The 12,822-nt window shown below is 48.4% G+C and overlaps 1 protein-coding gene across 1 annotated transcript in view; it reads right to left on the bottom strand.

Moving 5' to 3' along the window:
* Positions 1 to 1,087: 1,087 nt before the first annotated feature.
* Positions 1,088 to 12,822, bottom strand: part of LOC311082259 (scavenger receptor cysteine-rich type 1 protein M130-like) — a gene marked incomplete at both ends in the record, with an annotated part of 35,325 nt that continues 23,590 nt past the window's right edge. Inside the window, 3 exons of the mRNA XM_084112990.1 lie at positions 1,088 to 1,374; positions 4,496 to 4,660; positions 6,321 to 6,375. Coding sequence (XP_083969116.1) covers positions 1,088 to 1,374; positions 4,496 to 4,660; positions 6,321 to 6,375 — 507 coding nt within the window. The remainder of the gene's footprint in view (positions 1,375 to 4,495; positions 4,661 to 6,320; positions 6,376 to 12,822) is intronic.

Below are 12,822 nucleotides of genomic sequence, written 5' to 3'. Positions count from 1 at the left end.
GCCAAAACCACTGTTCCAGAGTCTCTTTCCGTCGAGGTCTCTGCCGAGCCTGCGCTCCACGCCAGCCCGGCCAAGTCTGCACCTCACGTCAGTCCTGCCAAGCCAGAGCTTCACATCAGTCCTGCCGAGCCAGAGCTTCACGTCAGTCCTGCCGAGCCAGAGCTTCACGACATCACGTCTGCCAATCCAGAGACTGTTCACGTCACGTCTGTCGATCCAGAGACGCTTCACGTCACGTCTGCCGATCCAGAGTCTGTTCACGTCGCGCCTAACCAGCCAGAGACTGTTCACGTCACGTCCGCCAAGCCAGTGTCTCCGGACAAGATGGCCACCGCCGAGCCTGTGTCTCTGGACAAGATGGCCGACGCCAAGCAAGGGTCACCGGACAAGATGGCCACCGCCGAGCCAGTGTCTCCGGACAAGATGGCCACCGCCGAGCCAGTGTCTCCGGACAAGATGGCCACCGCCGAGCCAGTGTCTCCGGACAAGATGACCGCCGCCAAGCCTGTGTCTCTGGACAAGATGGCCGACGCCAAGCAAGGGTCACCGGACAAGATGGCCACCGCCGAGCCAGTGTCTCCGGACAAGATGGCCACCGCCGAGCCAGTGTCTCCGGACAAGATGGCCACCGCCGAGCCAGTGTCTCCGGACAAGATGGCCGAGCCAGTGTCTCCGGACAAGATGGCCGCCGCTACGTCGCCTGAGCCCTCAGCAGAGATGGCCGCCACCACGCCTTAACCTGAACCCTCAGCAGAGATGGCCGCCACCACGCCTGAACCTGAACCCTCAGCAGAGATGGCCGCCACCACGCTTGAACCTGAACCCTCAGCAGAGATGGCTGCCGACACGCCTGAACCTGAGCCCTCAGCAGAGATGGTCGCTGCCACGGTGTCTGTTCCTGAGCCGGTGCCTGTTCCTGAGCCAGTTCCTGTTCCTGTTCCTGAGTCGGTGTCTGTTCCTGAACCAGTGTCTGTTCCCTTTGTTCCTGAGCCGGTGTCTGTTCCTGAGCCAGGGTCTGTTCCAGCTCATGACCCCATAGCTGCCCCCGAGAAGATTTTAGGGGGAGGCAGTAGGTCCCTGGATGGGATCATGGAGGCCGCGCCGCCATGGCTATCAGAAGGGTCGTCTCTGCCCTGGCCGCCCGAAGTGTTGTCTCCGTCCTGGCTGCCCGAAGGGTCTGGTCCACCCTGGCCACCTGAACTGCCTGGTCCGCCCTGGGTCCCTGCACAGCCAGCACAACCTGCTCCGCCCTGGTCGCCTGCACAGCTTGCTCCGCTCTGGACGTCTGTGCAGCCTCAATCTCCAAGCCCTCTTCCGCTCCACGGGCCTGGCCCTCCATCCCACCCCCGAGTCCGCCTCCACTCCACCTCCCTCCTAGAGAATCATAGGAGCGTCTGGAAGCCACTCTTTAGAGGGGGGGCTATGTAACGGTCATCAGCTGGAGTGCCCTCGAGAACCACCAGAGGGCACTCCATTTCAGATTGTCATTTTCCCCTCACAACTACATTTCCCATACTCACTGCTCGGACTCATCTTCACTGATCACATTCACCTGTTTGTCATTACCTTGTTTAGCTCACCCCTTATAAGCCTGGTTTTCACATTCAATCACTGCGTAGTTTTGTATGTGTTGCACTGCATCTCTGAGCATTTCTTTGGTTCCCTGTATTTCGGTTTCTTGGACTTTCTGTCTGTCTTTGGATTACCTGTTTGCCTTGTCCCCTGCCTGCCTCTGGATTACCCGTTTGCCTTGTCCCCAGCCTTGTGTGTTTGTTTGTTTGGACTGCCTACCTGGACTTTGACCTGTTGCCTGTTCATTTGTTTACGTGTCTGGATTGTCCCCTTCTGAATAAAGCTGCAATTGGATCTCACCTTCGTGTCTCAGAGCGGTTCGTGACAGTTATACATATCAGCAAAACTTTTTCCCAGTCCAAAAGGACTTGAAAGTAACCTACAAAAACGGCTCATATACAAAACAGTGTATAGTTATTGTTACTGTAAAAATCTAAATGCATTACATGACCGCTCACATTTCAACATTTTCATGTTAACAATATATAACCTTTTTTTAAACAGGAAAAGTCCCATTGAGACACAGTCTCTTTTACAAGGGAGTCCTGTATAGCATGTTCAATCATAGGTTGCAAGACAATAAATTACAAATAAAATACAAAGCAGATTTACACAAAATATACAAAATATTTGCATGTGAAGATGCAATGAGGTTATAATATATAAACAAACGAAATAAGGGCTAGAAGTCAATATCCACCCACCATTAATTAAAACAATTGCACATGTCCGTCCACATATCAGATATTCTTTTTTTAAAAAGCAGCTAAGGAAATTAGCGCACCAATCTTAAGTCTAGACTGGAGTTCATTCCAGGACGAAGGACCATAGTAAGACAGACCCCTCTTTCCTGCTTCTGTCCTCATTCTTGGTACCTTAAAAAGTAGTACATCACTAGATCTTAATTGATATGTACTTTGAGTACGAACAAATTTTAAACAAATATAAGACGGCAAGATACCTAAAATCGCTTTATAAATAAAAATGCACCAATGTCGCATCCTGCGCGATTTAAGTGACGGCCAATTTACCATATTGTATAAGATGCAGTGATGCGTCTGATAGCCAGCATTTGTAATGAACCTGAGAGCCGCATGATAAAGAGGGTCTAGTATTGACAGAGTAGATGGACAAGCAAATTGATAGATGATATCCCCATAATCTATCTGAGACAGGAATAGTCCTGCAACCAGTCTTTTTCTTATAGTCCTAAAAAAGCAAGATTTTAATCTATATAAGAATGCCAGAGTGAATTTAAGTTTCATAGCGAGAGCTTCAATGTGTTTTTTAAAGGTAAAACCTTTATCAAGCCAGATACCCAAATACTTGTAAGTATCAACAAGTTCAATTACTTCATCTTGGAGTGTCTTAATAGCAAGAACTGGGACTTTAGTACCTATGGGGGCAAATATCAATGCCTTCGTCTTTTTTGCATTTAAAAGTAGCTTCAAATCAAACAAGGCGGATTGTAATGAGGCGAAATCTGACTGCAAATTCGCACAGGCAGCCTCAGGTGTAGAGGCACAAGAATACATAATTGTGTCATCGACATACAAATGATACTGTGAGTAATTAAATTCACTACAAACATTATTTATACAATGTCTATGAATAAATCCTATCAGGGAATTACATTAGAATGTAGAGTTAGAAACAAGCTTCTAAATGTTATTTTTAACAAGTTTTCTTATTACAGTCTGACCTTAACAGTTTGTGCTGTCAAAAAGAAGCTGGAAAATGGTCACAGAAAATGAAATTATGACTGCTTTTGGTGCAATTGTTTTGTACATTAAGACAGGATTTTTAGCTTTAGCTTACCTGAACAAATGACTTGAGCGCTCTTATGAAGACACAGATCAAGATGAGGTGGTTGTATGAATCCACATTTCTTAAGTGTAGACTCTGATCCATTACACATTGCATTTTTCATCCAAAACGGTTTTGATCCCAGTCCAAAATGAGCATCACCCAGAGCATCTACAGGTTCTCCACAGTCCAGCTCTCTACACACCACTGCAGCATCAGCCAAATCCCAACCATCACCACACACTGTTCCCCACTGACCTCTATGAAGAACCTCCACTCTACCAGCACAGCGACTGCTACCATTTACCAGCCTCACATTTATTATGTCTATGAATGTAAGAGAAAAGGCTATTGTAAATTTAAATTGTTATAATAAAATGAAACGAAATGTGCTTTGTTGTACTTTGAACTGTTACCAGTACACAGCAAACCAATGTTGTGCTCATGTGAACAGTTGTTTTCATCTAACGGTGATGTTGGACAGAGGTGAATCTGAGACTCATTTCCTCTGCACTGAATCTCTTGTGTCCACATCTGAGCGTCTCCTTTGCCAAAAGCATCTTCTCCCAGCACCTGTACAGGAGCCCCACAGTCCAGCTCTCTACACACAACCTCTGCATCCTGCTGGTCAAAGGCAGCGGCACACACTGAAACCCACGACTGATCATGAAGTATCTCTAACCTCCCAGAGCAGCGAGAACCTCCAACCAGCCGGACTTCTGAAAGAACAACACAGATCAACAAAAGCATGGCTTATTTATGGGGCTTCAAGATAATGATTTGTACATCAGAGCCATTTTATTTTTAGTCTTATAATGAATAAAGTAAAAACACAAAAGAAAACCACAAATATAAATCTAAAATGTATTTATTATTGAAGTCAACATTTTAAAACTTAAAAAACTAACTAACTAAACTAGAAGCCAATCTGGAAGCGCATTTTAATTTTAATATGTAAAATGTTTACCTGAGCAAATGACTCCAGCATCATTAGTATGATCACAGTTGCTTTTACCCCATCCAAATGACCCACAGTTTTTCAGTGTAGACTCTGATCCAGTACACATGACAAAACTCAACCAGATTGGTCCTGTTCCTGGTCCAAAATAAGCATCACCTAGAGCATCTACAGGTTCTCCACAGTCCAGCTCTCTACACACCACTGCAGCATCAGCCAAATCCCAAATATTATCACACACTGTTCCCCACTGACCTCTATGAAGAACCTCCACTGTACCAGCACAGCGACTGTGACCACCAACCAGCCTCACATTCACACTGTCTAAATATTAAGCAGTAACAATGAGAGATGAAAGATGAAGGGATGAGAGCATTTACAGCATTACAAAGTGGGACAACTTGGAAAATGGGACACATACGTCTGAGTATTTAAAATGAATATTCAGAGTTCAATACAAGTTTAGCTCAATCAACATCATAGGTGTGTTGATTAACAAAAAAATAATTATGCTGACTCAAAACAATTACAGGATTTAAACCATTATGTTGTCATGGAAACAAAGTTTAAAACTGGAAATAACTTTGCACAGAAAAGGTTAGTAATAATTTTTTTCCACCTTATAATCATGTTAACACAAATTAGTTTACGTCTTGTTTTTATATTATTGAGACAGTGAGTATTTTAAAGTTTACAGAAACCCCTTTTTATGTTTTGAAAATTGTATGTTTAGGTAAAAAATTATACCACAAATTATGTTGATTGAGCTTAACCTATATAAAACCTGGTGTATTCTTTTAATATATATTTTTCCCTCTATATAGTTCTTCTGTAGCTGAGGACTTGGCATTGTTTAAGACACTAACATTGTAACCCTATAAAAGGCCTTTAGTTTTTTTTAGTTTTTTGTCTTGTTTGTCATGATCACAACTTCTTGACACAATATTATACAGCATTTATCCTGCTGGATTATGAATGAGTGATTATTTTTCTTTTTTTATAAACATGTTCATGGGACTTGCTCAAGCTAACATGTCTGTCACTAATATTTCAAAATCAAAATTATCAAATCAGAACTCCAAATGTGTGATCAATTTTACGGCCACTCAACTCGAGGGACAGAGATGCCTGCATGGTTATAGAATAATGTTTGACACATGACCATTAAATCATTTTCATCCAGAGAAAAGGTGATCAATGTTTTATTTATTTAATTTTTTTTAGATAACAGAAGATTGAGACAACATTTACAATGTTGATGTCACATGAAAAATTTAATTGCAATCAAAACACAACAAGACATAAAAACTACAATAATGACCTCTTAGGGTTTCAATTAATAAATATTAATATTATTTTGATAACGATATATTATATTGAATAAAAAAGAAGACACTCATGTAAAACTTATTTGTAGCTCTTTATAAATTGGAGAGACAGAGAGAGAAAGAGAAAGAGATAAACTGCCTGTTAAACACAGGAGCACATTCAATATATTGTGACAATGTGATTACACAGGCATCTAAAAAAACACATTACAGTATAGTTTAATTTTAAGATCTTAAATAACATAGCCCTTAAAAAAAAAAAAAAACTCTTCAATTTCATGTGTACTTACCAGCTGTGATGAGTATTATAACTGAAGACAGCAAAATGAGTGTCAGGCATCTCTCCATCTCTCTCTGCTTGATTCATTCAACATCCAGTACAAGCTTCTCCGCACTGATACAGAAGTACAGGCGTCCTCTCTCAGCCCCCTTAATGAGAGAGAAAGAGGTTCAAAACCCTCCAATCACACTCGCTGTTACCTTATTAGACAGAACAGAGGAAATCATCAAACAACTTCAGTGACAAATCAGACCAGGCTTTTATGACTTTCTCCATATATATCTAACAGTCAGTGCTGATGAGCTCCTCCTCCCCACCCATCAAGAGGGGATGCAGAAACACACACACACACACACACACACACACACACACACACGGCTTACAGGAGACAGGAAACTCTCCAATTTATTTACAGCATCAAAGCCCAACACCTGCAGAGAAGAGATAAAAACACTGATAACTAACTCTGAACACTGTCTATTAGATATGTTAGTATGACATTAACAAAACAGCCATTAAAAATGTAACTGTTAACCAAGAGCACAGTGCACAAGCCTTTATTAAACTAACAAAAGGCAGAAAAGACCCTTAAACTACTTCCCCTTAAAGCTAATTTTGTGAAAGCTTTCATATATGTAGCCTATCAAAAACATTTTTGGAACTATTGTGAAATTTACCTATTTTAACCAAAAGTGGTTTCTTTCAGGTGGCCCACAAAAACGTACTCGGTTACCTAATGTAACCTCGGTTCTCTCTAGAAGAGGTTCTCTCGTATTGCGTAAGTAGCTTACGCTTCGGGAAAGTTCTCTTTCTTCGAGATCTGAAGCCAAAAAAATTATCCTTAATTTTGCATTTATTGTCAACGCAGTGCAGCGGCAGGCAGACCAAAGCAAGCTGTATAAGCGTGCTCATTGGCTGCCAGGCGGCAACTGCTTAAGCCTACCAGTGAGCCCGGCGTGACGTCACACCCAATGAGGGCGCTTCGCGCCCTCCACACCCTTCTAACCGTCAAGAAGGGTGTGGCCAGTGTGTATATATTGAGGGCTCACAGGCTGAACTCTGGTTTTCATAGTCTGAAGCGCAAAAGCTCGTGGCGCGTCACGGCAGGTTACGCAATACTCGTTCCCTCTTCTAGAGAGAACCGAGGTTACATTAGGTAACCGAGTACGTTCTCTTACGAGAGGTTCTCTCGTATTGCGTAAGTAGCTTACGCTTCGGGAACCCATTGTCAACGCCGTGCGCGCCGAGCATCCAACACATGAATCCCAGGGAGACCGGGGAAAAACATAACGTTGAAACAGGTGGCCGGTCGGGCCCACACCTGTACTAAGCACTTCACTTCACATAAATGATAGAGCGGCATAGCCGGTCTGTATACATCAGTGGAAATGGTGTGGCCGGCAGCGCGGGCCCACACAGTGCATAAACACGTATAGGGAAAGGGAATAGAGCAGAAACACTGGTCTATTTGTGGAAAAGAATCCTTCCCCTGGTGCCAACCAGAAAATTAACCAGTATGTGGACATAGTCTGCGCATAAGCGACTGGGCAGCATACATGCCACTTATACTGATAACAGTTTAGCCTGCAGGGCGGGAACTTCCAGGTTATAAAACCTCACGAATGTAGATGGGGAGGCCCAGCCCGCCGCCATACAAATATCGTGAATAGAAATTCCGCTGGACCAGGCCCACGAAGAGGCCATGCCTCTAGTGGAGTGGGCTCTGACACCCAAAGGACACTGCAGGTGTTTGGAGGCGTAAGCTGCTGCAATCGCGTCCACTATCCACCTGGGCAGGCTGTTTCGAGGCGGCGAGACCCTTGGTGCGTCCGCCAAAAGAAACAAAGAGCTGCTCGGACCGCCTGAATGCGGCGGAACACGTGATTTAAACTCTCAGCGCCCTTACAGGGCATAGGAGGTTATCACTGTCCCCGTTATCGGATATTGGCAGAGCCGAGAGGGAGATGATTTGTGCCCTAAAGGGGGTACCAATCGCTTTGGGAATATACCCGTGTCTCGGTCTGAGAATGACTTTAGAGTCATTCGGTCCGAACTCAAGACATGCAGGGCTAATAGATAGCGCGTGCAGATCCCCCACGCGTTTTACTGAAGACAGAGCTATCAGAAAAACGGTTTTGAGCGAAAGGTACTTAGGATCCACAGATTCAAGCGGTTCAAAAGGAAAAGCCTTCAGGGCCTCCAGGACCAAGGACAGATCCCAGATAGGAACCGAGGGGGGCCGCGGGGGATTCATCCGCCTGGCTCCTCTGAGGAAACGGATAATAAGCTCATTCCTTCCGATTGCCCGGCTGCGCGTCACCTCAGCGAACGCTGCAATAGCGTTTGAGCGTGCAACACTTTGAGCGTGGAAGGGGACCTACCCTTTTCCAACAGCTCCTGTAGGAAGGAGAGCACTTGCGGAACCCCACATGTGCGTGGATCAAAGCTCTTAGTAGCGCACCATTTAGAGAACACAGACCACTTAGACGCATAGAGCAGTCTCGTGGAGGGAGCTCTAGACTGCGTGATCGTGTTCACGACCCCTTCTGGCAGGTCAACGGGTATCCGTTGATTACCCATGCATGCAGAGACCATCGCTCCGGATGGGGATGCCAGATTGACCCACCGGCTTGAGAGAGGAGATCCTTTCTCACCGGGATCGGCCATGGAGGTGAGTGCGACAGCCTCACCAGCTCTGGGTACCAAATCTGGTTCTCCCATCGTGTTTCCCTGATCCTTGTTAAAACCTGTGGTAACAGGGAGATCGGGGGAAAAGCGTACAGCGGGAGGCTGGGCCAGGTCTGGGACAGCGCGTCCTCGCTTTTCGAGAAAAATTTCAGGCAATGAGCGTTGTCTCTCGACGCAAAGAGGTCGACCTCCGCTCTGCCGAATAGGCGCCAGAGAAACTGGACTGTCTGGGGTTGCAGGGACCATTCTCCCGGGGGAATGATGTCTCTGGACAGTCTGTCTGGACCGACATTCAGGTGGCCCGGCACGTGCGCGGCTCTCAGCGAGCGCAACGAGCGGTGAGCCCACACGAGAAGGCGTTCTGTCAGCTTGCACAGGTTCCTGGATCTGACACCGCCCTGTCGGATCACATAGGATACCACGGACATGTTGTCCGAGCGGACTAGCACATGGTGATCCTGTATGAATGGGAGGAAGCGCTTGAGCGCGTTCTCGACCGCTATCATCTCCAAACAGTTTATGTGGAGGCATTTCTCCTGGTCTGACCACAGGCCAAAGACCGGTTTGCCCTCGAAAGAGCGCCCCAACCTGAGGTGGAAGCGTCCGTCGAGATAACTTGTGAGATGGCTCCCATTGTCACTCCCCGCTGGTACCAGTCGGCTGCTAACCAGGGCTTCAGTGCTGAAAACGCAGCTCTGAGTCACTCTGATTCGAATGCCGCCGGAAGCCCAGGCTCTGTGAGGCACTCGGGCATTCAGCCAGCGTTGTAGCGGGCACATACGTAACAGACCCAGCTGAAGCACTGCTGCAGCTGAAGCCATACAACCCAGCATCCTCTGAAATGTCTTGAGAGGTGCGGTGCTGCCCGGCTGGAAGGACGCGGCCAGGTGTCGAATGCAGCGCGCGCGCTGTGTCGACAGGCGGGCCGTCATTGCCACAGTGTCCAGATCCAAACCCAGAAAAGAGGTTGATTGACTGGGCACTAATGAGCTCTTGGTCCAGTTGACCGTGAGCCCCAGGCTGTCCAGGTGGCTTAGAAGCACTGTTCTGTGGGCGATGAGTTCGGCCTCTGACTGTGCTAGAATTAGCCAATCGTCCAAGTAGTTCAGAATTCGCATTCCCCGACCCCTCAGGGGAGCGAGAGCCGTGTCCATGCACTTCGTAAATGTACGGGGTGCCAACGACAGGCCGAAAGGCAGGACGGTGTACTGATATACCTGACCGTCGAAGGCGAATCTCAAGAATGGCCTGTGACGGGGTATTATCTGGATCTGAAAGTACACGTCTTTTAGATCGAGAGATATAAACCAGTCCCTCGGGCGAATTTGCGCGAGAATTTGCCAGGTTGTGAGCATTTTGAACGGTCTTCTCATAAGAGCCTTGTTCAAACATCTTAGATCCAAAATTGGTCTGAGAGCTCCGTCCTTCTTGGGAACGAGGAAATAACGGCTGTAAAAGCCCGACTCGCTCATAGAAGGGGAAACCGGTTCTATAGCCCCTTTGCACAGAAGTGTAGCTATTTCTGCTCGAAGTAGATGTGCTACTTCTCCATTCACTCTCGTCTCGGTACGCGCCGAAAGCGCAGGGGGCGGCAAGCGAACTGCAGAGTATAGCCCTTTTTTACTGTGCTTAGCACCCATTCTGATGCGCCTGGAATAGCTTCCCACGCTTTTGAGTGTGAAGCCAGGGGCAGAATGGCCTCCGGGCTCTGATCGCCGCGCGTCGCGGGCTCGAGAGCTCGAAACGGAGGAGTGGGCGCAGCGCGCGCGCTCTTGGTGCTTAGATACGGCGGATCGCACGCAGCGATAGCTGGCCGTTTTACACACGGTGTCCCGGCGGCTTGGACGGGGAACATATAGTGTGAGGCGCGACGCGCGAGGGCGGCGTCGGGGCGAAATGTTCGTTAGTATGTGTGAGCGCTCGAAGGCGGGCACAGGACTTACATTTAAAACATGACCGGTCGTGAGAGGCCGTGTGACAGAGCGGGCAGTGAGTAGGTGTGGGCACGGTGAGGTGGACACGTGACCTACTTTTAACACTCGAGCGGCTTCTGCCTGCTTTGTGAGAGTGGGCTCTGTGAGAAACACGGGATTTATAGTGCTTGTGTGCAGGGGTGAACACGGAAACGTGGGCACATTCACTGCATTTGAAACACATACGGCGTGAGCCGTGCAACCAGACATTATGCTCATTTGAGATTTCTCTGGGTCGCCGTGAGAACGGTGGTTGCGCGCAGGCGAGCGGGTAGATATACCGGCTCGATGACTGCGAAGTAAACATCTGCAGTAGCCGTGGCAACGGGGACTGACAGAGCGTGAAGCTTTGACAGTGGTCCAGCCGCAGCGGGACTTAACCGTCTTTTCTTCCCTCGTGTTTAGACGCTCATAAATACTCGAGCACCATGAGTAGGAGTGGTACGAGAGGCGGGTTCGTTTTCTGTATGTAAGAAAAACTGGCCGCGAGCTCGGAGAAGCGAACAGCATAAATTTTTATCTGCCGCGAGAGCCGGGATCGAACTCGGGTCTCTAGCGTGAAAGCCTATGATTCTGCCACTGAACCACAGGGGAGAACACATTTCCTTTCAGTTAGCGCGAAGATATAAGAGAGCGACCTCATGTTCGTTTGCAGGCGTGCGTGTATAAAACAGGCTCGTTTACTGCAATAGTAATATTTCCAGCCGCCTGAACTTAAGAGGGGACTGAGAAATGTGTGAGAATTGGCGGTTTGTCCGGCCACAGCGGGACTAAAACACTCTCTCTCCTCTTTTCGCCGGTGAGTGAGGCGCGCGCGCGCTGAACGTTGCTCGTGACCGTCCGCTCTGTTATCCCTTGTGAACGGCGCAATCTGCGCGGCCCAACAAGGGGGAGAGCGGGTTCGCTTTCTGTATGTAAGAAAAGCTGGCCGCGGGCTCGGAGAAGCGAACAGCATAAATTATTAACTGCCGCGAGAGCCGGGATCGAACACGGGTCTCTGACGCGAAAGTCTAAGATTCCGCCACTGAGCCACAGGGGAGAATACAATAGCTTCCGGTTAGAGCGAGCATATAACAGAGCGTCATGTCTTGTGACGGCGTTTGCTTGCAGGCGTGCGTGTATTTATAACAGGCTCGTACACTGCGATATGAACAATTCCAGTCGCCTGAACTTAAGAGGAGACTGAGAAATGGAGGTAGGTCCGGCCACAGCGGGACGAAAACACTCTGTTCTCCTTTTCGCCGGTGAGTGACGCGCGAGGACGGAGTAGCTTTCTTGTAACGTAAAGAGAGCTCCAAGACCGTCCGCTTCTGCCATCCCTTGTGAGCGGCGCAGTAGCGCGGCTCGAACAGAGGGAGAGTGTTTATCTCATTCGCCTCATCCCCTGACGCAGCGGCGGCGCGGGTGAGAGCCGGCGGTTGAGCGGCCGGGAGGGGGGGCGGGGAGGGCGAGAGAGAAGCTCGAGGGAGAGGTTCCGGCGAGCTCCTCAGTCACAACAGTCTCCGGTGGTCTCTGCGAGCGGCGCTTCTTCTTGCGCGGCCCGGCAGGGACAGGCGGAGCGACAGCTTGGTCGAAAACTTCAAGTCGAGCCCGCAGGGTCGACATTGAAAGTTCCTCGCACTCGGGGCAGCCGCCCGTAGAGAGTGCGGTGGCGGCGTGCTCGCGGCCCAGGCAGAGAGCGCAGAAGAGGTGGCGGTCTCCGTTGCTGAGCGGGGCGCGGCACGAGCCGCAGGAAAAACGAGGTATTTTGACAAAAACGCCTCGTGCTCTTTTAGAACAGTGAGAGAAAGTGTGTGTCGCAGGGCGAACACACACAGCAGTAATAAAAGGATATGTCGCCGGATAGCGTAGCAGGCACGGATGGCTGAAGGCGGCCGGCTTCCTCAGGCGCTGTCCTAAGCTTGCTGGTCGCTGGTTTCGACGGCGGCGGCTTCTCAAGATCCAGCGATGCGAAGAGCTTCGCTGAAGACAAGAAAATCAGAGTTCAGTCTGTGAGCCCTCAATATATACACACTGGCCACACCCTTCTTGACGGTTAGAAGGGTGTGGAGGGCGCGAAGCGCCCTCATTGGGTGTGACGTCACGCCGGGCTCACTGGTAGGCTTAAGCAGTTGCCGCCTGGCAGCCAATGAGCACGCTTATACAGCTTGCTTTGGTCTGCCTGCCGCTGCACTGCGTTGACAATAAATGCAAAATTAAGGATAATTTTTTTGGCTT

Source organism: Abramis brama (genome assembly GCF_963993115.1).
Source record: "Abramis brama genome assembly, chromosome: 4".
Taxonomy (NCBI): Eukaryota; Metazoa; Chordata; class Actinopteri; order Cypriniformes; family Leuciscidae; genus Abramis; species Abramis brama.
The sequence above is the reverse complement of the archived record's forward strand: the minus strand, read 5'-3'. Positions and strand labels throughout refer to the sequence as shown.